Source organism: Aspergillus ochraceoroseus (assembly GCF_002846915.1).
Source record: "Aspergillus ochraceoroseus IBT 24754 chromosome Unknown P175scaffold_4, whole genome shotgun sequence".
Taxonomy (NCBI): Eukaryota; Fungi; Ascomycota; class Eurotiomycetes; order Eurotiales; family Aspergillaceae; genus Aspergillus; species Aspergillus ochraceoroseus.
The window spans coordinates 613,829-641,758 of record NW_024468479.1 but is presented as its reverse complement, the minus strand read 5'-3'; the positions used below and the strand labels follow the sequence as shown (position 1 = coordinate 641,758).

Sequence of the window (27,930 nt, the reverse complement as noted above, 5' to 3'; positions counted from 1 at the left end):
TAGGGGAGTGGGTTTCTTCCCCTAATATGGGTTGACCTGTCAAGAAGAACCAATATCGATGTGTCACACAAAGTAGCAAACACATTCAAGCAAAGGGGGATATTCATAGTTCACCCAGGGATGTATCTATCTATTGCCCGACAAATAATTTATCCCTCACCGAATATCATTGGTCGCAGAATTTTCTCTCCTCTCTAGCCGCCTAACAACAACAAGAGAGACAGACAGGCAGGACCGGACCTGATTGGAAGGAGGAGGGGGTCCAGACTCCAGAATCCAGAATCCAATCCGATCCACGTCTCTAAGCCCTGTCGAACTAGTCCCGTAGTACCGTGTACGTAGCGTCGTAGATAGTTAAAGATACGGAGCCGGTGCCAGTGGGTCTCAGGCACTTTTTGAGTCCCAAATTCCAACCACGAGAAGAGAGCGATGAAGAACCATGGGATGAACATAAAGAGTAATTCCAACTCAGGTACCGAAATTAATACAAGAAACAATTTCAAGAAAAAAGAAAGAACGAAAGAAAAGCAAGTATAACAAGAAGTCGTCTCTCTGTCTCCTGTCACGCTGACGAGAATCCGACTCAGCCGGCAGCGCTAGAGAACCCCATGCACACCACAAAGAATGGATCGGAGGTTTTTGACAGGAGGAAAAGAGTTGGTTAGAGTGTTAAGACACGTCAGCGACTGCAGGAACAGTCGATACGGAGAAGGTTCGGTTGTTTTAGTGTGTTTCAGGTGACTGGATAGCATGGATGGAGGAGATGATTGTTGAAGCTTTGAACAGACAGACAGAAAGAATCAGATACAGATACAGATACAGATACAGATACAGAGAACAAGAAGAGAACAAGAATATGAAACAAAATAAAGTAGACACAAGATGAGAGACAAATAACATGGTGGAGAGAAGGAGAGAATAAGAGTCTGGCCAGTGGAGTGGGCCTTGGAGAATACTACAGAGTAAGAGATCTTAGGTTAGAATTCTAGCAAGGCACTAGGAAGCGCTAACTGTGAATCTGGATTATCAATCGTGTTCGTTCTCTGTATAGTTACTTCATCCTTCATACTGTGGGAATAACAGATGAGAAATGAGTTGGATATAGGGTTAGGTAGGGTTAGTATACCGAACAACAGAACAGCAGAATAGCAGAATAGCAGATAATAGAATAGACAACTCTAAGAATACAGAACTATTCTAATAGGACACGTCCTCAGGGTCCACCTGATTGCGTTCCAAGGCTCATTCGATGTGGCTCTAGACAATATTTCACCAATGGAGAAATAAAGAAAGACTGCAGTCAAGGCCATCCCCTCTCTCTCTCTCTCTCTCTCTCTCTCTCTCGGGCCTTTTATACCTCGCCTCCTCCCTCTGGCTTTCCGTCTATCCTCCTTCCTTCGAATTCATTTGTCTTCATTGTCCTGTGCCGTGCACGGTCAATATCCATTCCTTACCCTTGTACACTCCTTCATCCCATATCTTCTAGACCACCCATCGATCCTTGAGAACCGGGTTTCTCGGATCATCCAATCTTATCCTTCAATCTTATCCCTCAAATCACAAACCAAAGACATCAACAATGGTCTCCTTCAAAATCCTCTCTGCGGCCCTGCTGGCTTCCACTGCCATGGCCCTCCCCCACGCCAACTCTCACTCTCACATGCACCAACAACACCAATCTCTCGAAAAGCGCTCCTCCAGCAAGCGTGGCGCCGCCTACAATGACGCCGCGCTGGTCTCCTCTCTCTCCGCCAGCGGTGCCGTCTCCTGGGCCTACGACTGGAACATGTTCAACATGGGCACCCTCCCCTCGGGCGTCGAGTACGTGCCCATGCTCTGGGGCGCCAAAATGTTCACGGGCTGGGTGGCCGCCATCGAGACCGCACTCGCCAGTGGCTCCGCCTACATCCTGGGCTTCAACGAACCCGATCTGGCCTCGCAGGCCGCCATGGGCTCCGCCGAAGCCGCCTCCTACTATCGCCAGTACATCACCCCTTACAGCGGACAGGCGAAGCTGGTGTCGCCCGCCGTGACTTCCAGCACGGGCACCGACGTGGGCCTGGACTGGATGAACAACTTCCTGACCGACTGCGCCGACTGCGGCATCTCCGCCATGGCCGTGCACTGGTACGGCGAAACCGCCGACCAGTTCAAGAGCTTCGTCACCCAGGCCCTGCAGCTGGCGTCGCAGCATGGCCTGGAGGAAACCTGGGTGACTGAGTTCGCCCTCAGCAGTGATCTCTCGGGCTCGGGGGCCACGAGCGCCTCGTCGGAGTTTTTGAATGAAGTGCTCCCCTGGATGGATGCCCAGAGCGGCATCACTCGCTACGCGGCGTTTATGTGTGCGGAAGGCTACCTGTTGAGTGGGAATCAGTTGAGTGTTAGTGGCCAGGCGTATACATCCTAGGTGTTTTTTTTTTTCATTTCATATATCTTTTCCTTTATATATATATATATATATATCTCTCTGTCTCTTGTCTTTTGTTAAATTCCTAAAAAAGAAATCTTCCTGTGTGGATATTCACTTCCAATTCCAATCCTTTATCCGAACGATATATACTTGAGTTCCTAAGAAAATTACACACCAGCAGTCTCATTCTTTCTGTTCTTTTTCTAACCCCGAATGTAATGAAAGAGAGAGGATTTCCACGGACCCGGAAATTAGTGAGAATTCTCTGCAAAAAAAAAACTTTGTATAGAAATTGTACTAGAAACCGGTTGAATCCATGGAACTGTACGTCTATTGTATCCCGATTGGTGCAGGTTCAATGAACCGTGGATGGACTCGGTTATGCTACTGAATTGGAGTACTCTCTTACCTTGTCAGGAACAGTACAGTTAATGATTGGTTGCGAAGGAAGTAAAAGTAAAGTAGATCCGTTATTTGGGAGAAAACCACGTGGAGGAATCAACCTGCTTCTCTCGCTTCACCCATTTCTGTATCCTCGGGCTCGTCTATAGACTTGTCGATAGGCTGCTGCTTCTCCTCCTCCTCCTCCTCCTCGGGTCCGACTTTCGTTTCAACCTCTGGCTCGACCGCTGGCTCGGCTTGCTCCTCCCATACCCGCACGGTCCCGTCCAGTCCACAGCTTACCAGCCAGCGTCCCTCACTCGTGGCGCAAGTGTCCACCCCTAGCACCACTCCCACGTGGCCCTCGATCCGCTGGAGGACCTTCTTGCTGATCACGTCCCAGCAAAGGACCGCCCCGTCCTCGCTCCCACTGACTACAAACGCGTACCCTGCTGTTGTTCGCGGTGTCCCCGTTTGCCCGTATACTCCAAACCCGCCCAACAGGCTATACTTCCGATTGGCGTGCCCTTGGTACGTCTTCAAACATCGACCCTCCACGTAGTCCCATAGCCGCACGCAGTCGTCCAGAGTCCATGCCAGCACGAACTTGCCGTTGGGCGAGAACTTGACCGCCGTCACCGGTGGATTGTCTTCGTGCACCAGGGTCCGAAGACACTGACCCGTCGCCGTATCCCAGATCCGGATGAGGCCGTCGGTTGCGCACGAGGCGATGAGCGTTCCGTCCCAGACCACGTCGATGCCGCCCACCGGGTCCGAGTGGGCAGGGAGTGACCGCATGACGCTGGCGGAGCGTACGTCCCAGAGAAAAACCGCTTCGTCGTAGGATCCGCTGACCAGCATGTTCCCCTTGGGCGAGAATGCAATCGCGTAAACATAGTTATGGTGGCCGACAAAGGGGATTGGATGTGCTTTGCCCTATAAAACTTAGCCTCCTAACGTGATCAAGAACAAAAAGAGATCCGTACGGTCAAGACATTCCAGAGCCGGATCGTCTTATCGTCCGATCCTGACGCAATCGTAGCTCCATCCGGACTCCAAGCAATTGTCGATATCCCAGCAAGATGTCCTTCAAACGTATGGATCAACTTTCCCGTAGACGCGTCCCAAACCTTGACAGCGCCGTCCGCCCCTACACGGATTTAGCAATATTCCATCAGAGACAGAAAAAAAAAAGGACTCACCTCCACTCGCAATCATCGATCCATCAGGTGAGAATTTTACAGCCGACACCCCTCGTAAATGCCCCTTGAGAAGAAACTTCTGTCGATAATTCACAGAATCCGGCTTCGGCGGTGGAGGCGGCGGTACTGGCGTCGGCGACCGATCAGAATACTCAATCTCTGCATCGTTGCCCCTTGCGATCCCCGTCCCATCAGCATCAGGATCTATCGCGCCTTCGCCATTATCGTCATTTTCATTCCTGTGCTCGTTGTCTTCGTCGTCATCGTTTTGGGCCTTGTCGGATCGTTCCCACGGGGAGCCCGCGCGTCCATGATTTCTTGAACGCCAGTAAACGTCTGCATCGATCGCTAATTCATCCGGACTTTCGGAGCTGCTGAAGCTGCGAGATCGTGCATATGGCCGTTTCGGAGGGTAGGCCTTTTGTATTGTCCAACCCACGCGACGGCGTTCCTGTTCATGGTCGGAGCCCGCAGCCAGTTCGTCGGAGGAAGTTTCCACGGGGGAGGAAATGGGGGGAGGGGAGGGGTCTAGACGGCGGCGTTTGGAGGGGTGATCCATTTGAAAAATTATATCATCATCAACACATAAGCTGGAGAGAAAAAAAAAGAAGGTGTTTCTGTAGAAAACAAAAGTAATGTGTGAGGTCAAAAGAATGATGCGGAAATTCCAAGTCAGTACCGAGTTTAGAAGGCGGTGAGGGGTGATTAGGTCTATTATATCATTGGGAATAACCTCAATTCGCCTTGCTTGCGTTTCCCCCCTTAGATTGAGAACCTTGAAGCTTCTCTGGAATTCTCATCGGCATCGACATCCTGATCCGGGTTGTCACGGCTATGTCCCCTTGGTCATGATGGCTCACTCAGAACCCCCTTCCCAAATTCGTATCCTCAGCCTCAACTGCTGGGGCCTCAAATACATCTCCACTTATCGCCACGAGCGTCTCTCAGAGATCGGTCGCCAGCTCGCCCTTGCAGACCCCCCCCCTGAGATTGTCGGTCTCCAGGAGTGCTGGACCCAGCAGGACTTCAACAGTATTCACGAGCAAACTCGCCATATCCTCCCCTACGGCAAGTTCTACTTCGGCGGCATCTGGGGTGCGGGGCTCGCCATTCTCTCGCGATGGCCCATCGAACAGAGCTCCATGTATGAGTACCCTCTCAACGGGCGTCCCACAGCATTTTTCCGCGGTGACTGGTTTGTGGGGAAGGGCGTCGCCTGCGCACGCGTCCGCTTCGGTCCCGGCGTCCACGACATCGCCGAGGTGTTCTGCACCCATCTCCACGCGCCCTACGAACAAGAACCCCATGATAGCTACCTCTGCCACCGTACAGCGCAGGCATGGGAGATCGCGAAGCTCATGCGCGGTGCTGCTGAACGAGGCCACCTTGTCATCGCTCTAGGCGACTTCAACATGATCCCTTCTTCGTTTGCGCACCGGCTCATCCGCGCCCACAGCCCCGTCCACGATGCCTGGCAGGTGATTTACCCGGATTCCTCGATCGGTGCAGCCAAGGACGCAGTTGAGCAGGTCCGTGGGAAACCCGTGCCTCCTGCCAAGTTCAACCTCCACCACAACGGCGCGACATGCGATGGTCCCTACAATACCTGGCGCTGGCCCAAGCGAGACCAGAAGCGCCTGGACAAGGGCGAGGATGATGTCCCCGTTGACGACGAGAAACCGGATATCTACGGTAAACGCCTGGATTATATTTTTGTGGGCGACGGAATCAGTACAGGATCTTCATCTGCTCCCTCCTGGACCGTCGAGGATGTTTGTGTCGGGATGACCCAGCGCCATCCCACCCTACGCTGTTCCCTAAGCGACCATTTCGCTGTCGAAGCCACCATCACCCGAACTCCTCCCCAGCCTCGACAAACCGAGACCACCGCCGAAAAAACAGCGCTCGCCCTCGCATCCAGCCAAGGCCACATCACCCTCTCCCCAGAGACGTACGACCACATCATCGACATGATCCACGCCTACGTGCGCCGCGAACGCTCTCAGCGCCGCTGGCGTCTCGCTCACTTCCTCGCCTCCGTGCTGGTCACTATCGGCTGTTTAGTGGGCGTCTGGTGGACAGGAAACCGATCCTATATCGCATTTATTCTGATGCTGGTGAGCACCCTGGGTTTCGCCGCGGGCGTGCTGGATGGGTTGATTGGCGGGTTGTTTGTCTCGAGTGAGCTGCGCGCACTAAAGGAGTTTGAGTGGGAGATTCGGAATGCAAAGAGGATGTTGCTCGAGCGAGATGCTGAGCATGCAGAGGAAAAGGGTGAGAGTAGTATTTGAAAAAAAAAAAAGGCGAGAGAAAAGAAAAGACGTATAGTAAGTAAGTATCGCTGGAAAGTCTGTGTACATTTAATTCTTCTTCCTGCATATTCATATTTGATTGATGCTTTGGAGGGTCCTTTTTTTTTTTCTTTCTTACTTCTTTCTACATGTTAATTTACTTCACACTTGTTTACTTTACTTAATAATGAGAATGGACTCGTTCAAGATCAACGTCAAGATCAATCAAGATTATTTTCTGCAAAACTGAATTCATAGAGCCAGTCAAGACCAGAACCCGTATAAATAGGTACCTTCCATATCATCCCGGTTGTAAAAGAGAGACTGGGACCGCCTCCCTTGACTAGTGAGAGAAAAAAAAAAAAAAAAAAAAAAAAAACCGTTGATCGATCGAGGAGATCTACTCGGCGCATTCGCGCTTGCGCTCATCAAACACTCTCAAAGCCTCCTCGGCAGCCTTGACCCCGCTCAACACCATCGCACCAAATGTAGGTCCCATGCGGTTGAAGCCATCAATCTCAGACAGCTCCATACCTCCAATGATAAGACCCTTGGTGACCTCACGGGTGTTCTTGACGATAGCGTCCTCCGCGGAATTCATATCGAGACCGCGCATACCACCGAGTTTGTCAATTGTGGTCATCGACACAAGACGCTTAGCTGAGAAGGCGCCGAAAGGACCGTCATGCCCGGTGGTGCTGATAATGACAGGGGCGTTGATGGTGTTGGGGTCCATGCATGAGTGGTCGTCGTGGTGTAGGGTGACCAGGGTCCAGTTCGTCACGACACCAGCGATACGCACATCCTGTGGGCTACCGGAGGGGCCCGGGCGAGTGACTAGATCCTCGACGCAGGTGGCGTTGAAGAGCTTGACGTTGGGGAACGACAGGACCTTGGAGAGAAGGGTCGAAGTGAACAGGGAGGCGTGCTTGACGACAACATAGTTAGGCATGTCGGGGTCCTCTTCGTAGGGCACGCCCAACTCGTGCAGGAAGAGCTCTGCGGGACGACGCATGACCATTGCGGAGAAGAGTTGGCCACCGAGCCATGCACCGCCGCCTTAAAGAGGCCGTTAGTACTTATGCTATCTTTCACGAAATATGAGAGGTTTTCTTGGCAGCGATGGATGCTAACCTGGAGAGACAGAGGCCTCAATAATAGCAATCTTCAGATCGGGACGAGCCTTAGCTAGAACGTAAGCCGTACTCAGGCCGCAGGAACCAGCACCAACAATGACGATGTCACTCTCGGCGTACCGGTCCAAGTCCTGGAAGTAGCGACGAGTCATAGCCCGCGAGACCTGGCTCTCACGGATGGGAGCGAACTTGAACTCATCCCATTTACCGCCAAAGTGGTCCAGCAGCTTGGTCTGGGAGCCGCCTTCAACTCCAGTCACCTCAGGTACTACTGTGGTAACCTTGCCCTTAAGGCCGGTAGGAGCGACAGCATGCTCGAAGATAGCAGCAGGAGGAGACATATTGATAGTTGATCAAGTCGGGTGAATTGACTGCAAATTGTTAGCCGTTCCATTGATTGAGAAATAAGGGAAGGCATGATCCTTTCGCTGGTATTATCCAGATCAAGTTTTGACCGTATAATCTCAGAACGAACCCAGAGCCTTTTTGACACACCTCCTTCTCCGACCGGAATGTTTCCAATCCCGTCTGAAAAGTCGGTAGATGTCAAAAAGGATAGGAACGAACACCGGCCCACGCCCAGACTTTACCTGAGATACCTTGATCATTGAATTAACTGCCCAGCCAAAGGCATTCCATGGCTTCCGTAGAGACCCAGAGGGTTCCAAGAAGGTGTGGATTACATTGTTGGTTCCTGTAAGATAGTTAGCAGATTTCTCATTTAAAACTTGTCAAGAGAGGAGGACTTGTTTGGCTATTCAAGATGAATAATAGTGATGAAGATATTGAATGAGTGGTGGTGGAGGAAGGAAGAAGAAGATGAAGAAGAAGAAGAAGAGAGGTAGTTGAGGGTATTAAATACCTGCAGTCAAAGAGGGGTAATGATCCATTTCTAATTTATGCATGTCATAACTAACTGAAACTCTCCTAGAAGTCAAAAGAAGACAAGGATAGAAGGCAAGGAAGAAAGAAATCCGATTCTCTCCGCTAATCATAACCTATAGAGTATGCAATGAAGTCATGGTGAGATATACAAAAAGATACTACTGGCAGACCACCACTTCCACCCGCACTCCGTATTCCCGTATCCAGTTCTTCTTCTTCCCAATCTTCGAGATCTTCTCCACATGGTCCCGCACCGATGTCGCGACGAAGCCATTATTCGCATTGCATTTAACCCTGAGCCGGAGCAGATCGCGCCTCTCCTTCTTCTTAATAATCGAATCCCACAGTGTCTCCAGCTCAATCCTCCAGTGCGTCTCGGACACGCGACCCGCAGGATGCACATCCCCGATCAATGTCGCAATCCGGCCTAGGTATTGACACCACCATGCCTCCTGTGGGGAGATGCAGCGGACCAATTGGTGCCAGTATGCTTCATCTGCGGGTGCAAGGTCTCCGGCCCAGCGTTCGGTCAGGATGAGCGCAATTTGGGCACGTTCAGAATGGGACACGCAGTTGGTCGAGGCCAAGAGCCCCGTCGTTGTGCTGTGCAATGCAGCAGCCGACCGCGACTCTCGAGGTACTTGGGAGTGGGCAAATAATAAATTCGCAACTGCGGCAATGAAGTGTGGAGACCAGGATGAAGGTGTGCGGGAAGAGTTGATCGGAGATGGGTGCTCCGGCAGCGCGGATAAAAGAAGCTTCGTAATTGCCCCTGGGGACGGGGATGCATGCTGTAGAGTCGCCGCAAGCAGAGGATCTTGCGCACGAACTTCTTGCGGCAGTCTATCAAAGAGAAATCCCTCGCGTACCCCTCCTTGACAGAATTGGATGTGTGTGATTTCAGGCAATGCATCCATCAGCACATGGACCAGCGCCGCAACTGCTGGAATCTGCGAAGCTCGTCGTTTCGACACGCCAAAGATGTTGTCCGAATCAGAGACTTCTTGCAGCACGGCAGCAGTATCGTGAAAGTCATTCCTCTCTGCCCTGAACCCATTGATAATGGGAATCGGGTACGGGCTCACGCCTGCCTGCTTCATGAGCACATACCCCCATCCTCGAAACCCTCCACCACAAAGATAGAGATCGAATCTTCCCTGAGCCTTGCTTCTCTCTATCAAAGACTCGGGGATCTCGAGCTGCTGGTAAGCATCCTGAAAATTCCTCTTCATCTCCGCCTTCAGCTCCCTTTCAGCTTTCCCACCCTCCCGTCGCGCCTGCTCCAACCTCTTGCTCAGCGCCGCTGCACCGTAAGGAAAACTGAATGATCCCTTCGGACAAGTCGTAACCACTCCATCCTCTGCAATAACCCACGTAATCTGCGTACTCCCTCCCCCAAGGTCCATCGCCAGCCCAGCAACCGCATGGGAGCTGCTCGCGATCCCCAGAGCCCCAATGCGCCCCTCATCCTCCTTCGACAAAAGACGAACCTCCCACCCTGTCACTTCCTTGATGCGACCCCTAAACTCCTCTGAATTCGGTGCCGTCCGGGTTGCCTCTGTAGCAAGCACATAGGCATTCGCCCGCGGCACCCGAAAGTCATCACAGACACTCTGGAAGCGAACAAGGCGTTGCACAACCTGCTCTACAATCTCAGCAGGGATCGGACCTCTTGGCCTCTGATCAGCGTTGCTACCGCCTGTTTCTGAACTAGAAAATTGGGCGTCGTAAAGTGAGATGCCAGCACGATCTTGGTACACTGTCGGCAGGATGCGAGCAGTTGGTGAAGATAGATCAGTGATAGAGAATCGAATGCCGTTGCTATGCTTGTTAGTTTCGTTGCCGTTCTCTCACATGGAGGGCGAATATATATATATATATATATACATACCTTCCCATATCTACGATCCCGTAGAGATTTGCATTTTGGTCTGCAGAGGTGGCGGCGGCCATTTTGGTTGCGTTTCTTGCCCAAACTCAATCAACCTGGGAGGATTTCTTTTGACCGTTTGAGAAGATAGGGTAAAATTGTTTTCAGTCTGTGGATTTCACTCCGTCTATTCCTAAAAAGAGAAACCGCACTGTTTGATAAGCTATGTTGACCGTCTGTTGAAGAAGACGTCAAGAGAGAAAAGAGTGGGGAATGAAGAATTCGGCGGTTGCTTTTAACGTCTTTGGGAAGCCTTCATTTCATTAGGTATCTTCTGCACGTCAACGGGATGGCTTAAAGAGTTGCCTACAGTAGCGAGGCCATCGATAAAACCAAGGAGCTGCGACCTACGTACGTTATTTGGTTCATCTGGATAGATTGGATTGATTCACTGCATTCATCATCACATCTTGACATCATAAGAGGGGTAGGTAGAAACTGCCCCGCGCTCGATCAAATTAACTATAACACATATCGAAAGGTCGCTCCATAGTTTTCCTCTCCAACTGTTCCTTCTTTCATATTTTTAATGGATTTATCCAAAGCGCCATATCTCTTGTCCAGATGTCGGTTCTCCCAGGCCAGGAGTAGCCGAAGAGCAAGAGCTAGAATGGCATTGAAGAACATGAATGCAGCACATATCGAAAGGCCGCGGGTATACCTTGGCCTATCACTGTCTAGGAAGACTTTTGTTCCCAGGAAAGGACCACATTGTCCGATTATATTGAGAATGACGATACCCATTCCTCGTCGGCTGTCGGAACCTTGGTTATCTAGATGAACTGTTAATAAGATTGATAAATGGTTTCCAGCAGTGCACATACTCAGAACCCAGGGGAAAATATTTGCGATACATGAAAAACCCCCTGCTGCTGCCAGGAAAACACCAAAATACCGTACTCCAACAGAGGTGCAGGCAGCAACGAGGATGAATCCGGCCGTTCCAACAAAAGACATGACAATAATTGTCAACCCACGTTGTTGAAACTTATCCGCAATCCAGGTCGTCGCGATTGTAAGGAGAAATGACGCAAAGAATGGTGGAGCCGTGAGTCCTTGCGCATCGATCGAGGTAAACCCCATACTCTCTAAGATAGTAGGAAGAAATACTGGAAGCGAGGAGAAGCTGACGTTACAACTGAAGTACATCAACTGCGGTGCATCTGAATTAGCTCTCCCCTTTCTGAAATAAAAGGGAAAGAAAGAAAAACATACCGCTGCTATCCACACTTTCGCATCAAGTAAAGTTTGAGCAAGCTCCTTCCAGTTCACCCCTCCAACACGCTCACGCTCACCGCTACGACGCAGCGATCGAGCCCTAGCGACTTCTTTTTCATCCTCAGTTAAAAATCGAGCGCTGGAAGGGTGGTCTGGTAAGAAACGCCATGCCAGAAAGGCTGCCAATAATGAGGGAGCTCCTTCAACGAGGAATAACAAACGCCAGTTGGCCAGCTTAGAGTGGCCGGAGGTAATTCCATACGCAAGAGCGCCCGAAAACGCATTAACAAGAGGCGCGGCTGAAAGAAACAAACCACAACGCAGACCAAGTTCGCGCCGATTATAAAAGAAGGATAAGAGATAGGGAGACCCAGGTCCAAAGGCTGCTTGCGCCATACCGAGCAGGCAACGAAGGGTCATCAGTCCAGCCCAGTTCTGAACCGCCGCCTGGCATGTTGCTACCACACCCCTAGGAGGTCTTCAGTAAATGCGTTTGTAATTCAACGGAGAATTTGAGACTAACCAGGTCAGAGCAGTGATCGCGGCCCACCTATGGGGCGGCATAACTTTCCACATGAGCGCTAGAAACTCGAACAGTGTGTAAGATATATAGAAAATTGTGAGAAGCCATGAGTAGCGGTTTTCTGTAAGATGTAGGTCCTCTTGCATTCCCGCAATTTTTGCATTTCTATTTCTTCAGTTAGCACCGTATCTAAAATTGCCGGGTGAGGTTTAACATGCCCAATGTTGCTTTGGTCAAGAAGGGCCAGAAGGTCTATAGGATAAACTCTGGTCAGATACGTAAACAATGCATATACCTGCCTGCGACGAGTAACTTACACAAAAAGCTCAGCATTGTGGGAACCCTTAAATCCAGTTTTCTCAACACCCGAGCCTCAACTACAGAATCAATAGAGATCAAATCTGAGGGTATTTGGGGCAGGGCGGTATGACTCTCGTCAAAGAACGGCAGTTGCTTCTCAAGATCCTTGCCGAAGACATGTGAACTATCATCATCCTGAGCGTGCATCTTCAGATTCTATCTCTCGTGCTCGATAATATTGTCCGTGTTGGGAGTATCCTTCCCGTCAAGCCCTTCAAAATGGCTGGATTGATTAACCTGGACGTAAAGAAGACGAAAACCAGCTGCCACAAAAAAGCCAAAGTCAATGAGAAGACAGCTGTATCTTATATGTGTGCGCACGTCGGAGAATTTTCCAAGCAACACGACCAGCAGTCGGTTTATTGCTGGATCTGCAGAGTTTAACATCTTCCGCCTGGCTGAAAGGCCAGAAATACAAGGGTTATTCATGTCATGTAGGGGAGGGGACCAAACTTAGGCCTGGACACGATACCCCAGAGTCCAGTCGCATTCCGTACTCTTCAGTCGGATATGAAACTTCCCGATCTCCCCCAGCCGACTTGTCAAAATATGCAGCCATGAATGACTTGGAGAGAGCTCCCTAGGTGCACAATCCAATCAAAGATGGCGCAGAGGAACTAATAGTGGCTGGTCGAAGCTTGTTGGATGAAACCACAGGAAGGCCCTACCTTAGATATGGCTTCGGATATGGGCTATCGTTTCATCCTTGCGCACTCAACATCAGATTCATAAGTGTCAAGCTAGGGGGGCGTAGGATTGGGGTGGTTGGATATGTAGATGTCGATGGCTGGATGAATTGCCCTTGCCTCCTCGAGAGGCCCGGATTGCATGTTCCCCGAGTCCGGACGTAGATTTTACAGGCTGCTCGTTCCAACGTGATCGATGCAGGGGTAGAAACGAGGGAAACATTCCGAGAGGCTGGAAATGAAACACAAAACATGAATCACTGGATGCATGCATGCGAAATGAAAGTGAAACCAAGTTCCATTGTCACAGAGGTGAATTGATGCCCTGTCTATCAGGTGTCGATCTCCCGGAGCCTGACGGTGGCGCACCATGTCCCATCAGCCACTGTGGCTTGAACACTGAACCTCAAATTTCCGCGTCGCGTTTACGGTCGCTGAGATACGCTCGATTATTGCCTCCATCGACTGAATCGCCTGAGACCCGCGGGTGTCATTCCCCCTCCCATCTCGAATGCTGATCTCTGTCATCGCTCTGTAATCTCTGCGCTACTTTCGCGATTCCATTGATTGCATTGGTTATCAGCTATCACGCTGTCTGGTCACAATGGATGACCCTGCCAGCCGTGTCCCTGGGCAGTTGGTATGGCCACCGAATTGCAAGCTCCCACGATGTCATGACGATCAAATCACTGACTAGATCTACCTTGATTTTCATTAGCTGCCCCATATGCATCTCATCTCCCGACACCGGTACCCTTTGATGCATATGATGCCCACCGACACTGTCGTTGAGTACCTCCTTTCCGCACCCAAGGTCGTCCGGGAAGCGCAACCTATGCACTGGACCTTTCTCGATGGCCCTCAAGATGGCACTGTGATGCTTACTTGGCAGCCCTTGAACCACCTGGGCACCAACTTTGCCAGCGATGGGTATGTCTGGGCGGACGTCGAGCAAGCTTTCACCTTCGAAGCCCGCGGTTACGTATGTCCTCCAGTTGATCGACTCGAATTGACTTGATAACCTCTCAAAAATGACTGACAAAACCGGCTTCAGCTCGTGGAAATGTGGCTGCATCGTAGTGGTTATCACCCCCCCAATGAGTCTGTCGCCATTCACTGTCGCAGGCGATATAGACTTCTCCCAAACAAGGTCCCGAATCCTAGCCTACCTCCACCAGACCCTTCGCTATGGATTGTACACTACTCAAGGGCGCCTCCTCAAGAGCACATCCCCGCCAACCGAATCCCCCTCCTCCCCCAGGTCCAAGGCATGTTGGCTCAGCGCCGTTTCCTGCAGAGTCAAGGTCAATTGGCACGCAAAGACTTCATGCTGCACGACCGAAATAACTGGCCCGCGATCAGCTTCCCGCCCCAGATGGGTCCACAAGGCTACCAACAAGCGCAGACGGCGTACCCAAATGCAATGGTCGGCCGCCAGACATTCTACCCAGCACCTGGCGCCGTGGTACCGCAAGCCACAGGCGCAGCCCCAGCGAAGGTGCCGCGGGGACACCGCGCTCAGTCGACAGCAGCCAATGCGGCCACAGCCGACTTTGCTCTCGAGGATGAAGACGTTTCCGCCGGCGATATCATGGACCTTCTGACCCCCCGGGAGGTCAGCAAGATGAGATATCAGCAGCACCACGAGTGGATGGAGGAGGTTTTGGCCTCCCCTTATGCCATCAGCCAAATCACCCCGACTTCTCTTGGCCTCGGCCGCAAAGGCGAATTGGAATCATTGACAGCAGGTTTCTTTGATGCCCCAGTCAGGCCCGTCAGCAGTGACCAGGCAGGGACCAATGAGTCTAAGCAGGCAGCTCCTCTAGAACCTGAAAAGGCCAAAGAATTCGCCGATCGGGTTGCCAAGAAAGTGGCTGATATGACGGCAGAGATCGAAAAGCTTAAGCAGCAACACGCGCGACGGATGGAAAAGTTCAACCGTACCTCGCTACTCAAAGATGCAGAGGTCAAGTTGCGCGATGCCGCTGCAGAACCCGCAGAGACTGGATCCGAGATCTGGAGGTTGGAAGGCCGCATCGAGATTCCTACTGACGAGGATAACATGCCTCTTGCGCCGATTGAGCACAAGGCGAAATACAAGGTGGACGATATCGTTCACGACGTCGAGGCTGCCTGGGAGAGGCAGATTGTCCCGGAACCCAAAGTCTCGTGCATGCAGAAGGGTGGTTTGCTGGAAAAGATCGAACCGGAGCAGAGGACAGGCGAAGGCGACATTGAAATGGACCATGGCGACACTCATTTGCTGGATCAGTTCGGTACACCTGGAGTCACTGCTCAGGAACCTCCGGTATCGACAAATGCACCTACTACTGTAACAGGCGTCCCAGGAGCACCCAATGTGCCCGCACAGCCCGCCACAGGCGGTCAGTCTCTGGCTGGCTTGGATGTGGAAATGGACCTTGGGGATGCTCCACAGGCAGGCACTGCTTCGGGTGAGACTGGTGACTGGGTGATGGTCAACGAAGAAAAGAAAGGCGACGGGCTAGACAAGAACACTCTTGGCGAGAGCTCTCTACAAGGAATTGGAACACCAGGCAGCGGCCTCCAGGGCTTAACGCCTGGAGGTCCCGGCGCAGATACTAGCCTCGACGGAGCCAATTTCGACTTTACCAACATGGACAGTGCCGGCGATGCGCTCGCCGCATACTCCGAACAAAACGACGGGTTAGACCTCCCGGATCTGGAGAACTCGGCCTTTGGAGATGCATTCCACGCATCGGATAATGAGAACACCCATCACCATGATGCAGACGACATGTCTTGATTTGGGTAGGCTGGGTTTGGGATATTTTTATCGGTTGTTGGTGTGCTTTACAGAGGTGTTGTTGGTCCTGGCCATTTTTCGGCGCTGGTTTGTCCTTTTCTTTTCTTCTTCATGCCTAGACTCTCTCTCCCTTTGATGGGGGAGAGGGAGAGAGGAAGGCAGTAGACAGGTGTAAAATTTAAGATTGATCTTTTATGTCTCCTGCAACCATTCCATCTCACTTTTCTCGATGCAGAGACGAGCGATGATCCCCTAATCAAAGTTCTACATATTATATTGCCTTTCCCTCTCTTTCTCTCTCCATGTGACCGCCCTGATGACAGATGCACAGTTCTTCTTCATATAACTATCCAACATCTCGGATGATTTCATACTCATCGACTGTTCTTTTATTGTTTGGGTTGAGTTCAATCATAACAAGATACATGTCTACTTGTAGTCCCCCAATAAACCTCTCGGGACTGTACATTTCCCTTCCCTTCCTATATCACAAAGAACCTCGGGATCCCCCATGTATGCCCTGCCTGGCCCAAGTCCATCTCCAGCCCAACTCATGCCGGCCCAGATGTTCCATAAACCCCTCTATAAAACGGTTGCAAATAGTTCCTAAAGGGATCGCGTGTAGATCACTGTATCCCACTTCCTTCCACACCCTCTCTTAAGCTGAACTGGGCATCACCAGGCAATATCATCCGCCGCATGACAACCCTGACTGTTCCGATCAAGTGATTTCGACCAGGTCATCGCGAACAATACGCGCAGATCTAAAAAGATATTTCTCTCTCTCTCTCTCTTTCTTTTGTTCGAGGCTATCGCAATTATATCTTCTCTTACAGGAGTTTAGCTTTCTTCCCCGAATCGCAGTTCCAACATTTCATCTCCTGTATCCATCACTACAGGTACATCCCAAGCACAAGGGTCTACACAGATACACCTATCCACCATGTGTTTCGTCGACATAGACACTTCCCCGGAGGCCGACGAGCCTTCTGTCCGAGTCACAGAATACCGTCCCCAACCAGTACGAGTCTCCTTTCTTCCTGCTCATCTACATCGAAGATGGACTCCCCCTCTACCTCTCCCTGGTGTCTGCCACTCCAGCCCCAGCACAGCAGCAATAGTTATCTACTCTTCCCATGCCCCGCGACCCTCGTTCTCATCTTCTTCGTATTGCAATCCTGCGCGCTCGCCACGGTCGTCATATACGACTGTCACGATGACCCGGACCCGGACCCGGACCCGGGCACGGGTACGTGAAGAAACGGCGCTTCTGTCGGCACCGGTGCGCGTCGGTCATCGTTTTCGGGAGGGGGTATCCGGGTCTAGATATGTGGGGGGGTATGTTGAGCCAGATGGATGGGGGGTTAGGAGGAGAGAGAAGGAAATTGTATATATTCCTGCTCGGTAGGAGGGAAGGAAGGAAGAGATCGAATGCTCCCGGTTGGGTGTACTGCGTACGAAGTACTTAGGACCATTGTTCAATCATTTCATTAATAGTGTTATTGTGTAGTAGTGTTCTGTATTCTTGGTAGTAGTAGGAAGGATATTACCCAAATAGGAAACATAATTGGGCCGATACAGCCACCTGTGCTCCACAGATCGGATAACTCTATCACTTTCGCCTCATGAAATAGACTCCACAGAACCCACGAACCCATCCATCATGTGCATTGTCTGCATCCGGCCAATGACCTCAACATCCGTGTATCCCGCATGACGTCACGAAGTTCTGGATGGGTTCGACATAAAGCTGTGATGAGCATAGATTAACTCGCCGCAAGTGATCATTTCCGAGATATGAACTTCAAAATACTCGTGAGCCTCTTTCGGGCTATCTGAGTGAAACGTATTGTTTTGCACACAGATCGACTAAAGATTCTTCAGCCATCAATCGTCGGCCAGGAAGGCGCAATCCACCTTCACTCGACGACAAGTCACTGTATATATTAGTTGCCACATCATTGAACCTCCTACCTCGTTGTTGAGTCGGACAAACGACAGACCGCATAATTTTCTTTGATTAAAGCCGACGCAAACATGTACGAGTCTCAAGAAGATAGATTAGCAGAGCGAGCCACTGACCCATCAACAGGCACCGAACTCTTTCTGGCAAAAGAAGAAGCTCTACTAATGGAGGTCGCCACCGCTTCAGCATCTCGACATTCCGCGGCCTTCAGCAGCCCCAGCTCAGCAAGAAAATGAATCGGGTGATTAAGAGCGAGAATGCCGCAATTAGCGCCCATGAGAGTGCGGGTAGACAGCGCGTGTCGATTGCCTCCCAGCTCTCGGAGTGGGGAGATTCGACTGAGGACGATGCCATCGCGGATATCTCGGACAAGATAAGCGTTCTTCTGGCTGAGATGGGCGAGCAGGAGGATACCTACGCGCAGAGCCTTGACGAATACCGCACCATCCTGAAGCATATCCGCGACACGGAGGGTTCAGTCCAGCCGACGCGCGATCATCGAGCCAAAATCGCAGATGAGATCCAGCGTCTCAAGTGGAAGGAGCCTAATAGCAGCAGGATAGATACGCTCGAGCAGGAACTCGTGAGAGCAGAGGCGCAGAGCCTCGTTGCGGAAGCTCAGTTGACTAATACAGTAAGTGGTGCTTCTTGTTGACAGGTATCCGGTCTCGCACTTGTTCTAAGAATGTGATTTCAACAGACTCGACAGAGGTTCAAGGAGGCTTTTGACGTCCATTTAGCCGCTGTGATTGAGCGGGGTGAGAAACAAATCCTTCTGGCTCAGCATGCCCGTCGCTTGCTCAACTGTCTCGACGACACCCCTGTGATTCCTGGAGATCAACCCAAGGAATATGACCGTGGTGATGAGGCTAAGCAGATTATTGAAGATGCCGAGAAAGATATCCGCGGCTGGGAAAGCACCGTTGAGCCTGTTGAAATTGCAGCGGGAACTGTCCCCACAGCCACTCTCCTCCCTCCCCCTGCCCAGAGAGTCCACGAGGAGGGTCAGGAGGTGCCAGTCATGGAATCCCAAGCGACCACCATATCCAGGGAAGAAGAGGTAGAGGAGGTCCGCGCTGAGGAAGCCGCTGAAGAAGAAGCTCAGATGGGGGAACCGGAGGTCATTGTCCCCCACGCCGAGGTCCATACCATGGAGGCCCCGATGATGGAAGCTGACATCCTGGAGGAAGAGCAGGCGAGGGCGGCAGCGGGTGCTCAACCCACTACTGCGTTGGAACGAGAAGTGGCAGGGGTGGATGCAGTTTCAATGTCAGACTCCACTCGCGAAGTCAACGGATCTGTTTCGTCTGCAGGTTTCGTTATCCGCAAGAAGAAGAGCGAACCTCCTCGCCTCGTTGGAGCTCTGGGAACCCAGGCACAGCCCATTGCGGTCCCCATTTGAACAGGAAATTGTGTATATTGTTCTTTTATATTTTGTGTGCTTCCGGGAACTCCGAAAATGTACTTAGGCTTTCCATGTTGATAATTCATACGTAAGGGAAGTTTTCACAGGAACTATCATCCATGCTTTTGGTAGCAGGGGAGTGTTGAGATGATGAGAGTAGAGAGAGACATGATGAAAGCCTCACATTTCAGGTATCAACACGTGACCCATGGACTAACTATAGTCCGGGCCGGGCGACGATTATTGGATGCCGCACGCCAGCAGGCAGCCTGACTACGCGGACCGAGACTCGTTTGGGAAGCTCTCCAGCATCACCGCAACGAAAGCTCCCAGCTGCCGTCCAGAGCTTCAACCATCATCCTCCCCATCCTTTCCATCCTCTCTTCACTTTCTGTTACTGTACACTCCCATCTCTGCCATTATTCGCACATCATGGATACATTGGTCCGCCAGTACTCTCGCGCGCCGCATCAGAACGAGTTCTACTCGGAGCGAGAACAGCATGACCTCACAGAGAGCCTGCCTCCAATCTCGCTCAAGTTCAACCTCCCCCCAGTTGCAAACGTGAGTTTCTATCACACTTAGAGAGCTGTTGCAGTATTGGAGTCAAGCGTCTGAGGTGTTGTTGAGGCTACTTCCCAGAACACGCATAGACCCTGACCTCCCTCTGACTTGAACCATGTGGAAAAGCATTGACTGACTTTATCCTTCTTTTTATCGTCTCTATCTAGTCTTCTGCCTTCCTCCGTGCCATGACCGATGACCACTCCAATCCTAGCTGTCCCATTAAACTTGCTCACGGAACAACAACGCTGGCTTTCCGATTCCAGGGCGGAATTGTACTCCCCCCCCCCCAACCACCCCTCCTTCGCACGGGCGTGCTGACGATTGATGTGCTAGATTGTCGCGACAGACTCCAGAGCAACGGCTGGAAACTGGATTGCCAGTCAGACCGTGAAGAAGGTTATTCCTGTCTCGCGATTGAGTCGTGGCGAGGATAAGGCCGGCAATGAACCCACCCCTGGTCTCTTGGGTACCATGGCAGGAGGTGCAGCAGTACGTTCTTCTCCTATATTTTAAGGGTAAATTTATACTAGAAGTTGTCCTCCTAACGGGTTATTCCAGGACTGTCAATACTGGCTGAGATATCTGAGCCAACAATGCACACTTCACGGTAAGCCCGAGCACTTCCCCGCAAGCTATTTGCAATTCTAACTTCAAGCAGAAATCCGCCACAAGCGTCGTATCACAGTCGCAGCCGCGTCCAAAATCCTCGCAAATCTCACATACTCCTACAAAGGAATGGGCCTGAGCATGGGAACGATGTTGGCAGGCGTATGTGACCACGACCCCCGTTTCTCATTCTCAAAGCACAAGCTGACATGCAATGTAGATGACACCACAAGAAGGCCCCGCCCTGTACTACATCGACTCCGACGGCACCCGACTCCCTGGAAACCTGTTCTGTGTCGGATCCGGTCAGACTTTCGCTTACGGTGTGCTCGACGCTAACTACCGCTACGACCTGACCGAAGAGGAGGCTCTCGAGCTCGGCCGGAGGAGTATCTTGGCTGCTATGCACCGTGACGCTTACTCTGGTGGTTTCATCAATCTGTATCACGTCAAGGAAGAGGGCTGGGTCCACCACGGCTTCGACGACATGAACCCTATATTCTGGAAGACGAAGTTGGAGAAAGGCGAGTTCTCGAATGTCACATCGGAGCTGTAGAGGGTTGTTTCGTTACATAGTAGTCATCATGATTGTTTAGGCATCCAATACTACTAAACTTCCTACTCTTTTGATACTTGGTATTTTGCATAGTCAGGTATGGGATCTCCTAGGTATTCACATAGATCCTGCATCCTCAAATCCGAATACATATAACAATAATAATACCTTGTAGAGGAAATTACCAAATGTCATTACCAACAAATAAACAAATAGATACATCCCAGAGGAATAGGAATAGAAGAGAGATAAAAAATAAATAAATAAATACAGAGATATCTTCAAAACCAATATTGCTGAAAAACGAACGCTCTCCATCTATAAACGTGCTTTTTGTAGTGAGTGAGCCTTGAGCCTTTCTTTTTTTTTTTTTTTTTTTTTGGCAATACACATTTTCTTTCCTTTTCATTTTTTCTTCTCATTCATTCTCTTTTTCTTTATCCCACCTTATCTAGTTTCCCCCTTGTAAAAAAAAAAAAAAGGTGGGACAGACAGGTATGCATGCATGAGAGGTCATTAATTATCAACACGGAACTTCATCCGGATACCCATGGCTGCAAGTTCGACATCCAGGTAACGCAGGACACCCGGCACAGCAACAACAGTGACATTATCGCCGCCCACATAGCGGTGGCCATCTCCGTCTTCCCAGACCACAGCGCGGGAGTCCTCGAAGACCGCTTCTCGAGCGCAGCGCCTACACCGAACGATACCAGTTGTGCCGCCTAGCGCAGCAGAGGCAGAACTGCTGCTGCTGCTGCTGCTGCTGTTGTTGTTGTTGTTGTTGTTCTGCTGGTGCTGTCCACCAGAAGCAGCCTTAGCTGCTAACCGGGCCTTGCTGGATCCAGCTGAGGAAACAGCCACCTGTGTGGAGAGGAAGGAGCCGCAGTCGCGACAGATCCATGTGCGCTGGGAATCCGAGCAGTTCATGAGACGGTCTTGAAGAAGGAAAGCGGCGCCGTGGGCGATCAGTGAGTCGCGTTCCATTTCTCCGACACGGATACCACCACCCTTGGCACGGCCCTTGACGGGTTGGCCCGTGAGGTTGTTAACGGGACCAGTTGTACGAACTTGGAATTTGTCGTTAACCATGTGACGGAGACGTTGGTAGTGGACGACGCCGATGAAGATGTCAGCCGCGAACTCCTTGCCTGTAATGCCGGAGTAGAGGGGTTCGTTTCCGTAGTAGTTGTAGCCGGCTTTGCGGAGCTGTTCGCCGAAGAAGTCGGTTGCGGTATTTTCTTCGGAGAATTGGAAGGGAGTGCAGTCTTGCGGGTGGCCGTGAAGAGCACCGGCCTTGCCAGCCATTGATTCAATCATCTGGGCGATTGTCATACCTGACGAGTTCGTTAGATATTGAGAGAAAACTCAAAGTTTGTATTGTGGAACGGGGGCTCTTACGCGAAGGGAAAGCGTGAGGGTTGATAATCAAGTCTGGCTGGATTCCACTCTCAGAGAATGGCATGTCGACTGCAGGCCACAGTTGAGAGCAGACACCCTTTTGTCCGTGACGTGAAGAGAACTTGTCACCAATGATGGGCTTTCTGGGAACACGGTATTTGACGCTAATGGCCTGGCAAGGCTCAGCACCAGTTTCTGATCCCATGATACGGATGCTGTCGATGTATCCTTCTTCGGTGTCCTTGTACTTAACGAAGTGGGTGATACCATCAACGTTCACGTACGAGTCTGAAGTAGCATCATACCGCACCGTGTGGTATGCAGCAACAATACTGCCTTCTGTCACGCGAGCACCGATATGAGGAAGACCGTCTTCGTCAAGAGTAGCACGCCACTCAGCCCGAATCTCGCTCCCCGGGGCAAAGCCGAAGAGCTTGGCGATTCCGTGTCGGGACTTGGTTCGTCGTGAATCATTCTCGTCAAGAGAATGAACTTTGGTCTTGTAAATCGTACCGTAACCGAATCCACGTTCGTGGGAAGATTTATTGATAATCATAGCGTCGTCCATGTCGTAACCAGTGTATGAGATAATAGCCACAACTGCATTCGTACCGTTGGGGAAGTTGTCCAAACCATAGGCATTGTAGAGGGGAGGTCGGACAATGGGCGTTTGTCCGGTTTGTAGTCGATAAAGCTTGTTGTCTGTACGGTAATTGATAGCAGTACCTGGTGTTCCCATTGTCTGCTTGCTCATCTGGCACTGATACATGTTACGAGGAGACTGGTTATAATCGGAGAAAGGCGTCATGTTGGCAACGATGGAGAGGATATTGGTGGGAGTATATTCGATATGACTCGAAACACCCGAGACCAGGTCGGACGGCAAGCATGCAATTTCCATGAATGGCTGCTCGAATGGGCCCACGTAGTCGAGCCTGTCGAGAGGCAAGTACTTGACTGGACGGTACATACGAGCGGCTTGTGAAAAAAGGTAGACTCCAGGGTACTGGCCACCGTTGGAATTGGGAACATAGCCAATCTCTAATTCCAGAGGAATATTGTGCATGCCAGAGACCTTCCAGTGTCTTAGGGTGTTGGAAACCACGCGGGCTTGTTTGGGGGAGCAGTATCCGACGATCCTTCCATCCAGCTGGACGCAAACACTCTCGTCCAATGAAACGGACGATTCACTGCGAACGCCGAGCTGAACAAGGAGCTTTGGAAGATGGGGAACTTCAACATCGTTGGTTGCCACCAGACATTTATGGGCAAGATGGTTAAGAAGACCACAAGGCGATCCATCAGGAGTATGGACGGGGCACAGGAAGCCCCAGCTCTCAGGAAGAAGCTTACGGACAGTAGTGGTCTTAAGCTGCGCGAAAAAACTACCTCTGTGGATCATTCGGAAATGACTGATAAATCGGTAGAAGTTGATCTTTTCCGCCATGACTGTGTAACCAGATGTCTGCTGTAAGTCAAGACCCGTAGGACTGACGAGATTACCAGTCGAGAGGAAATACTCCAATGCACCTCCAATGTTCTCGTTAGACCGTTTGACAACCTTGCTCAAGAAATCTCTTTCGAAGGCTGGATCTGTGAATCGGGCCCCGTGGTTGCGGTTGGACCAGTCCCTAAGAATAGGGCCAAATGACCGTACCCATTCCTCCAGTCTCTCCTTCAAGAGCATTCCATAGAGGAAGCCGCCCAGCAGAATTTCTTGATTGGAGACAGCATCAGGGTTATCGGGAGCACAGTCACCCGCGACGAGGGCATAGAGTTTCCGAATCATAAACATTAGCATCTTGAATTTGTCGTAGTCCTGGGTCTCCGAGACGTTCTGGTTGCCGAGGTGAGGCAAGACAACCTTACGCAGGAATTCAGCACCAGCCTCCTCATTAGAAATGTCCATCGGAACACCAAGGACGGGCTTGAATTTTTCTCCAATAAATGACCGGCACTCGGCACGGCTGTGAATACGATATGCTTTGTATGTTCGGAGCAACAACTCCACTCGATCCGTGACGAATGTATTCTTGATACCCTCAGAGGAGGCACTTCCGACAATTCCTTCAAAAATTTCACGGTCATTTGTCTCTACGAGAGCTTTGAGGATCATCACAACAGGAATGATGTACTCATTTTTGCGCCAGGAGAAGCGGAAGGTCACATTTCCATCGCTAAGATAGTGTAGAGCGTTCGTCTGCGATGTCTGGTCTGGGCGCACGGATCGAATTTGGACACCGAATTTCGTATAGGAATGGCCACGGTTTGCGAAGCTGTTACGGATAATTGCCATGGGGTAATTCCTCCGTCCAACGATCAGCATACGAATCAACTTTTCGTTACCATTGACGATAAAATAGCCGCCTAGTTCTTCCGATTCTTCCTTGTGTTGGACGAGTTCCGCGGGCGTCGCCTTTTCCAAATGACATCGGTTGGACTGAAGTTATTTGCGTCAGATCCGTAAATCAAATTGCAGGAGTTCCAAATGAAAAGGTCAGTATACTCACCCTCAGCATAATGGGAACCTGTCCCAGTTCTCTGACTGCCTCAACCCAGTCTGCATTGTTCACTCGATACTCAATCTTCGCGCGGAGCTTTCCACGGTATGTCGCATGTCGTTCTCTGCATTCTGATGGGTAGATACTGCGGTTGCGAGCGGTGAATTTATTTGCCAAAGGGATAGCCGGCTTCTCCAGAAAAACTTCCTTAATGCGAACGTGGAGGCGGTTGCGCCTGGGGGCTTTTCGTCCTTCCGCCAGGCGCTGTTTTTTCTCATCAGGAGTCTCGACCAGCTCATCGACGAAGGTTTTAGTGCCAATGTCTTTTAGACCTGCCTCCAAAACCCTGCTATCTTCAAACAGAGCATTGAAGGAGTCGACGTGCGGCTTGATTGAGGCCGCCAGGGAGGGGTATGCGGTGTGATCCTCGGGAGGATTTCGGAAAAGCTTCTCTCGTCTGAGGACATCGTAGTTGACAGACCAATTGGTGTCTGTCGCGGCCGGGGCCATGGTGAATTCTTTTTCTCAGTCGGCCGTTTCTTGTGCTTCTCTCTCACAGGATGAAGATTTTCATGCAGCTTTTGACTCGTCCTTGGACTTGGGGTCGAGCTGGGAAAAACCGGTGTGCAAGGTACCGATAGCACCGGGGACCCTTGCGGTAAATAATATCTAGGGTCACAATGAGATAATCGGCAATGAAAAAGAGCAAAGCGACCCGCAATGGAAGCAGGTGTGCTGGCAGGAAGCAAAAGAAGCCTCTGCTCTGGACGCTTGACAGGGAAATTTTTCGAGGTGGATCTGGCGGACAGATATCATCACGTGCTGATAGCTCTTTGGCGCCTCAGGACACAAGGTTGCTGTGGGAAAAGCGGTGTAATTCTGCCTAGGCTCTCGCTTGTGCTCGCTTAGGGATGGTCTGACTAATACATGCGATTTCCAAAAGGGGCCTAGTGGTTCCATAGTTGTAGTAAGTCACGTTGGATTTAGAGGCCTGAGGCAGAGTGTTTTCTACATAGTAACTAGGTCCAGCGAAAGCCTCTAGTTGAGTTACACTGCAATAAGTCCAGTATACTAGAGAAATAAATAAAGCGTATTTCTCCATTGACATATATCTATCCACGGCAAAATTCAACAAGATTTCCTCTTGGTCTAGTTCTAATTGGACCAACATCCATCTCTCGCCCTTGGCGCGTGCTTTCGGCGACCAAAACAATTTACTCTCTCTTAACTCTACCTAGGTACCTGAAATATGTTCATTTCCCTCCTTAATATCCAGATTACCTTTTATTAGGCTATATTCTCGTTACTTTTGCATTCTCTTCCTTAGCTCGGGCGGAGATGGAAATCTCTCAATTTCTCCAACCCCAACTTCGTTCGTTTAGCCGACTGGCCCAAGGTTGAAGAAGAGACTCTACCAGATTATATCGCCTCGCAGTATTATCCAACTCGAATTGGAGAAGTCATCAACCAGCGGTATCAAGTGATCGGTAAGTTAGGATTTGGGTCTACGTCAACGGTGTGGCTTGCACGGGACATGGAGTAAGATTGATTCAGTATTTTCCAAACTGGCTTATCAGAGATACTCATACATCAGTTCTGTAGTGATCGGCGTTATGTCATGGTCAAGATCTTTATTCAGGCTTCGTATATGGGCCAACAGGTGGATAACGAGTTGAATATGTATAAATACATGGAGCAGTCCCCTGCGACCCATCCCGGCCGCGACGTGATAAGAACGTTACTTGATACGTTTTACATCGACGGACCTCAGGATAAGCATCGATGTCTTGTGCATCCCCCATTATGGGAGAGTGTTTTGGCTTTCTTACGCCGCAACCCAATAGAGAGACTACCCTCACCAGTCATCGCAGTGGTCCTTCATCATCTGTTTCTAGCATTGGATTATCTTCATACAGAGTGCCACATTGCACACACTGGTTTGTAGCCACCCCTTATATCGCCCAGCCTGTATGATTTACTCACTCCTCTTTTCCATGCTAGATATTAAAGCTGACAACATCATGTTCGGAATCAAGGACGATTCAGTCTTCACTGACTTTGAAGAGTACGAACTCCAGACCGTGATCAGTACCACTTGGTATTTATTCAACCTCAGATCTACCGAGCACCAGAAGTGATTTTAGGCGTTCCATGGACGTTCAGCGCAGATATTTGGAATGTGGGATGCATGGTGGGAATAACAATCGGACCATAGTCCAAAAATCACTACTAATAGCCATTCTATAGATCTGGGACATATACGAAGGTGGTTCCTTATTTACAGGCCAAGACCCCGAATTTCAAAGATACCGAAGCCGAGCCCATCTTGCCGAGATGATCAACCTTCTCGGGCCCCCACCTCCTAGTCTTGTTATCCAGGGGGAGCTGAGCGACAAATTCTTTTCGAGTGAAGGCAGGTTTCTTATAACAAATCAATCTCAGCGTCAAAGTCCCCACTAACTAGATTACTTCAGGCGATTTCCTGAACCAAGATTTACTGACTGGTCTAGTGCCGCTTGAACAGAGGGAAACCACTCTCGAGGGGACAGCGGAGAGAGAGGCTTTCCTACGTTTCATGCGCAAAATGCTACAATGGGAGCCTGGCAAGCGGAGCTCAGCCAAGGAGCTAGCGGAAGATGAATGGATACATCGCCATATGTAATTCTGCAGCAAACCCAGAAGCCAGATTCCAAGGTCGGATTTTGGTATATCAGGAGCGCTCTTCAAAAACCGATAGCATTATCCGCGGGTGATGCTGGAGAAATAGAAGGTTAAATATTAATTCGAGAGGCTTATTATATCTTGACGATTTTAAAGAATTTCTTTATTAAAATAACTAGTTAGTAGTAAAGAGTAAAGTAAGCCTGTTAATAGCTAACTAACTAGTTACCCCTAAGGATCATTATAAATCCGACAATAGGCGCTCGCTCCCCTCAGCAGTGCAACAAGGGAACTTCCAATGGGCCATGCGTGTACAGGTTTCACGACAAATACAGAGTACAGAGGTATCAGAATAAGAAAGGTCCCCAAAACCTGGAGGAGATGTTTCTTGCCGCTGTCTTTTGCTTCTTCTTCCGCTCTTGCAGTTCGCCCAGCTGCAGCAGCTGCAGTCCCTGCTCTA

At 50.5% G+C, this 27,930-nt stretch overlaps 11 protein-coding genes across 11 annotated transcripts; 7 read left to right on the top strand and 4 right to left on the bottom strand.

Annotated features, from left to right (window-relative positions):
- Positions 1 to 1,356: 1,356 nt before the first annotated feature.
- On the top strand, positions 1,357 to 2,484 carry P175DRAFT_0501291 (glycoside hydrolase family 128 protein). Its single transcript, XM_040897132.1, has one exon. It carries the CDS (start codon positions 1,580 to 1,582, stop codon positions 2,405 to 2,407), a length of 828 nt encoding a protein of 275 aa, XP_040752058.1. The 5' UTR covers positions 1,357 to 1,579; the 3' UTR covers positions 2,408 to 2,484.
- Positions 2,485 to 2,712: 228 nt separating this feature from the next.
- Positions 2,713 to 4,614, bottom strand: P175DRAFT_0458199 (WD40 repeat domain-containing protein). Its single transcript, XM_040894667.1, has 3 exons — positions 3,994 to 4,614; positions 3,778 to 3,941; positions 2,713 to 3,727 (listed from the first exon to the last, which is right to left on the bottom strand). The coding sequence occupies exons 1-3, from the start codon at positions 4,550 to 4,552 to the stop codon at positions 2,909 to 2,911; spliced, it is 1,542 nt and encodes a 513-aa protein (XP_040752057.1). The 5' UTR covers positions 4,553 to 4,614; the 3' UTR covers positions 2,713 to 2,908.
- Positions 4,615 to 4,761: 147 nt separating this feature from the next.
- On the top strand, positions 4,762 to 6,421 carry P175DRAFT_0501289 (inositol phosphosphingolipid phospholipase). The gene has a single exon (XM_040897131.1). It carries the CDS (start codon positions 4,842 to 4,844, stop codon positions 6,282 to 6,284), a length of 1,443 nt encoding a protein of 480 aa, XP_040752056.1. The 5' UTR covers positions 4,762 to 4,841; the 3' UTR covers positions 6,285 to 6,421.
- Positions 6,422 to 6,637: 216 nt separating this feature from the next.
- On the bottom strand, positions 6,638 to 8,202 carry thiA (thiamine thiazole synthase). The gene is made up of 3 exons (XM_040897130.1): positions 8,169 to 8,202; positions 7,421 to 8,116; positions 6,638 to 7,345 (listed from the first exon to the last, which is right to left on the bottom strand). The coding sequence occupies exons 2-3, from the start codon at positions 7,759 to 7,761 to the stop codon at positions 6,685 to 6,687; spliced, it is 1,002 nt and encodes a 333-aa protein (XP_040752055.1). The 5' UTR covers positions 7,762 to 8,116; positions 8,169 to 8,202; the 3' UTR covers positions 6,638 to 6,684.
- A 261-nt stretch (positions 8,203 to 8,463) lies between these two features.
- Positions 8,464 to 12,483, bottom strand: P175DRAFT_0509213 (uncharacterized protein; the record flags this gene model as incomplete). The annotated part of the gene is made up of 7 exons (XM_040898410.1): positions 8,464 to 10,126; positions 10,699 to 11,008; positions 11,060 to 11,387; positions 11,451 to 11,922; positions 11,977 to 12,141; positions 12,195 to 12,228; positions 12,294 to 12,483. 7 exons carry the CDS (start codon positions 12,481 to 12,483, stop codon positions 8,464 to 8,466), a joined length of 3,162 nt encoding a protein of 1,053 aa, XP_040752054.1.
- A 1,003-nt stretch (positions 12,484 to 13,486) lies between these two features.
- Positions 13,487 to 16,250, top strand: P175DRAFT_0501284 (uncharacterized protein). The gene is made up of 3 exons (XM_040897129.1): positions 13,487 to 13,662; positions 13,741 to 14,004; positions 14,077 to 16,250. The coding sequence occupies exons 1-3, from the start codon at positions 13,627 to 13,629 to the stop codon at positions 15,805 to 15,807; spliced, it is 2,031 nt and encodes a 676-aa protein (XP_040752053.1). The 5' UTR covers positions 13,487 to 13,626; the 3' UTR covers positions 15,808 to 16,250.
- On the top strand, positions 15,969 to 16,609 carry P175DRAFT_0226263 (uncharacterized protein). The gene has a single exon (XM_040892633.1). It carries the CDS (start codon positions 16,131 to 16,133, stop codon positions 16,467 to 16,469), a length of 339 nt encoding a protein of 112 aa, XP_040752052.1. The 5' UTR covers positions 15,969 to 16,130; the 3' UTR covers positions 16,470 to 16,609.
- Positions 16,609 to 19,307, top strand: P175DRAFT_0557341 (uncharacterized protein). The gene is made up of 3 exons (XM_040900766.1): positions 16,609 to 17,145; positions 17,900 to 18,407; positions 18,474 to 19,307. Exons 1-3 carry the CDS (start codon positions 16,751 to 16,753, stop codon positions 19,173 to 19,175), a joined length of 1,605 nt encoding a protein of 534 aa, XP_040752051.1. The 5' UTR covers positions 16,609 to 16,750; the 3' UTR covers positions 19,176 to 19,307.
- A 162-nt stretch (positions 19,308 to 19,469) lies between these two features.
- Positions 19,470 to 20,971, top strand: pre2 (proteasome core particle subunit beta 5). Its single transcript, XM_040897128.1, has 6 exons — positions 19,470 to 19,742; positions 19,910 to 20,017; positions 20,079 to 20,234; positions 20,304 to 20,352; positions 20,404 to 20,513; positions 20,572 to 20,971. Exons 1-6 carry the CDS (start codon positions 19,611 to 19,613, stop codon positions 20,905 to 20,907), a joined length of 891 nt encoding a protein of 296 aa, XP_040752050.1. The 5' UTR covers positions 19,470 to 19,610; the 3' UTR covers positions 20,908 to 20,971.
- A 292-nt stretch (positions 20,972 to 21,263) lies between these two features.
- P175DRAFT_0516319 (DNA-directed RNA polymerase I core subunit RPA135) lies at positions 21,264 to 25,544 on the bottom strand. The gene is made up of 3 exons (XM_040898903.1): positions 24,819 to 25,544; positions 22,309 to 24,748; positions 21,264 to 22,244 (listed from the first exon to the last, which is right to left on the bottom strand). The coding sequence occupies exons 1-3, from the start codon at positions 25,317 to 25,319 to the stop codon at positions 21,424 to 21,426; spliced, it is 3,762 nt and encodes a 1,253-aa protein (XP_040752049.1). The 5' UTR covers positions 25,320 to 25,544; the 3' UTR covers positions 21,264 to 21,423.
- On the top strand, positions 25,530 to 27,471 carry P175DRAFT_0531996 (uncharacterized protein; the record flags this gene model as incomplete). Its single annotated transcript, XM_040899928.1, has 7 exons — positions 25,530 to 25,539; positions 26,192 to 26,348; positions 26,412 to 26,746; positions 26,811 to 26,897; positions 26,954 to 27,000; positions 27,057 to 27,216; positions 27,284 to 27,471. The coding sequence occupies 7 exons, from the start codon at positions 25,530 to 25,532 to the stop codon at positions 27,469 to 27,471; spliced, it is 984 nt and encodes a 327-aa protein (XP_040752048.1).
- Between the last annotated feature and the right edge of the window lie 459 nt (positions 27,472 to 27,930).

Excerpts from the sequence above, each read along its gene's own strand:
- P175DRAFT_0501291 (XM_040897132.1), top strand. The coding sequence starts at position 1,580 with ATGGTCTCCTTCAAAATCCTCTCTGCGGCCCTGCTGGCTTCCACTGCC.
- P175DRAFT_0458199 (XM_040894667.1), bottom strand. The coding sequence starts at position 4,552 with ATGGATCACCCCTCCAAACGCCGCCGTCTAGACCCCTCCCCTCCCCCC. Across the intron at positions 3,942-3,993 it reads ATCGATGATTGCGAGTGGAG|GGGCGGACGGCGCTGTCAAG; the intron begins GTGAGTCCTTTT and ends AAATCCGTGTAG. Across the intron at positions 3,728-3,777 it reads GGCTCTGGAATGTCTTGACC|GGCAAAGCACATCCAATCCC; the intron begins GTACGGATCTCT and ends TAAGTTTTATAG.
- P175DRAFT_0501289 (XM_040897131.1), top strand. The coding sequence starts at position 4,842 with ATGATGGCTCACTCAGAACCCCCTTCCCAAATTCGTATCCTCAGCCTC.
- thiA (XM_040897130.1), bottom strand. The coding sequence starts at position 7,761 with ATGTCTCCTCCTGCTGCTATCTTCGAGCATGCTGTCGCTCCTACCGGC. Across the intron at positions 7,346-7,420 it reads ATTGAGGCCTCTGTCTCTCC|AGGCGGCGGTGCATGGCTCG; the intron begins AGGTTAGCATCC and ends ACGGCCTCTTTA.
- P175DRAFT_0501284 (XM_040897129.1), top strand. The coding sequence starts at position 13,627 with ATGGATGACCCTGCCAGCCGTGTCCCTGGGCAGTTG. Across the intron at positions 13,663-13,740 it reads GCCGTGTCCCTGGGCAGTTG|CTGCCCCATATGCATCTCAT; the intron begins GTATGGCCACCG and ends GATTTTCATTAG. Across the intron at positions 14,005-14,076 it reads CCTTCGAAGCCCGCGGTTAC|CTCGTGGAAATGTGGCTGCA; the intron begins GTATGTCCTCCA and ends AACCGGCTTCAG.
- P175DRAFT_0226263 (XM_040892633.1), top strand. The coding sequence starts at position 16,131 with ATGCACAGTTCTTCTTCATATAACTATCCAACATCTCGGATGATTTCA.
- P175DRAFT_0557341 (XM_040900766.1), top strand. The coding sequence starts at position 16,751 with ATGTGTTTCGTCGACATAGACACTTCCCCGGAGGCCGACGAGCCTTCT. Across the intron at positions 17,146-17,899 it reads GGGTCTAGATATGTGGGGGG|GCACCGAACTCTTTCTGGCA; the intron begins GTATGTTGAGCC and ends ACCCATCAACAG. Across the intron at positions 18,408-18,473 it reads AAGCTCAGTTGACTAATACA|ACTCGACAGAGGTTCAAGGA; the intron begins GTAAGTGGTGCT and ends TGATTTCAACAG.
- pre2 (XM_040897128.1), top strand. The coding sequence starts at position 19,611 with ATGGATACATTGGTCCGCCAGTACTCTCGCGCGCCGCATCAGAACGAG. Across the intron at positions 20,018-20,078 it reads TCCGATTCCAGGGCGGAATT|ATTGTCGCGACAGACTCCAG; the intron begins GTACTCCCCCCC and ends TTGATGTGCTAG. Across the intron at positions 20,353-20,403 it reads CCAACAATGCACACTTCACG|AAATCCGCCACAAGCGTCGT; the intron begins GTAAGCCCGAGC and ends AACTTCAAGCAG.
- P175DRAFT_0516319 (XM_040898903.1), bottom strand. The coding sequence starts at position 25,319 with ATGGCCCCGGCCGCGACAGACACCAATTGGTCTGTCAACTACGATGTC. Across the intron at positions 24,749-24,818 it reads AGGTTCCCATTATGCTGAGG|TCCAACCGATGTCATTTGGA; the intron begins GTGAGTATACTG and ends AAATAACTTCAG. Across the intron at positions 22,245-22,308 it reads CCCTCACGCTTTCCCTTCGC|GTATGACAATCGCCCAGATG; the intron begins GTAAGAGCCCCC and ends CGAACTCGTCAG.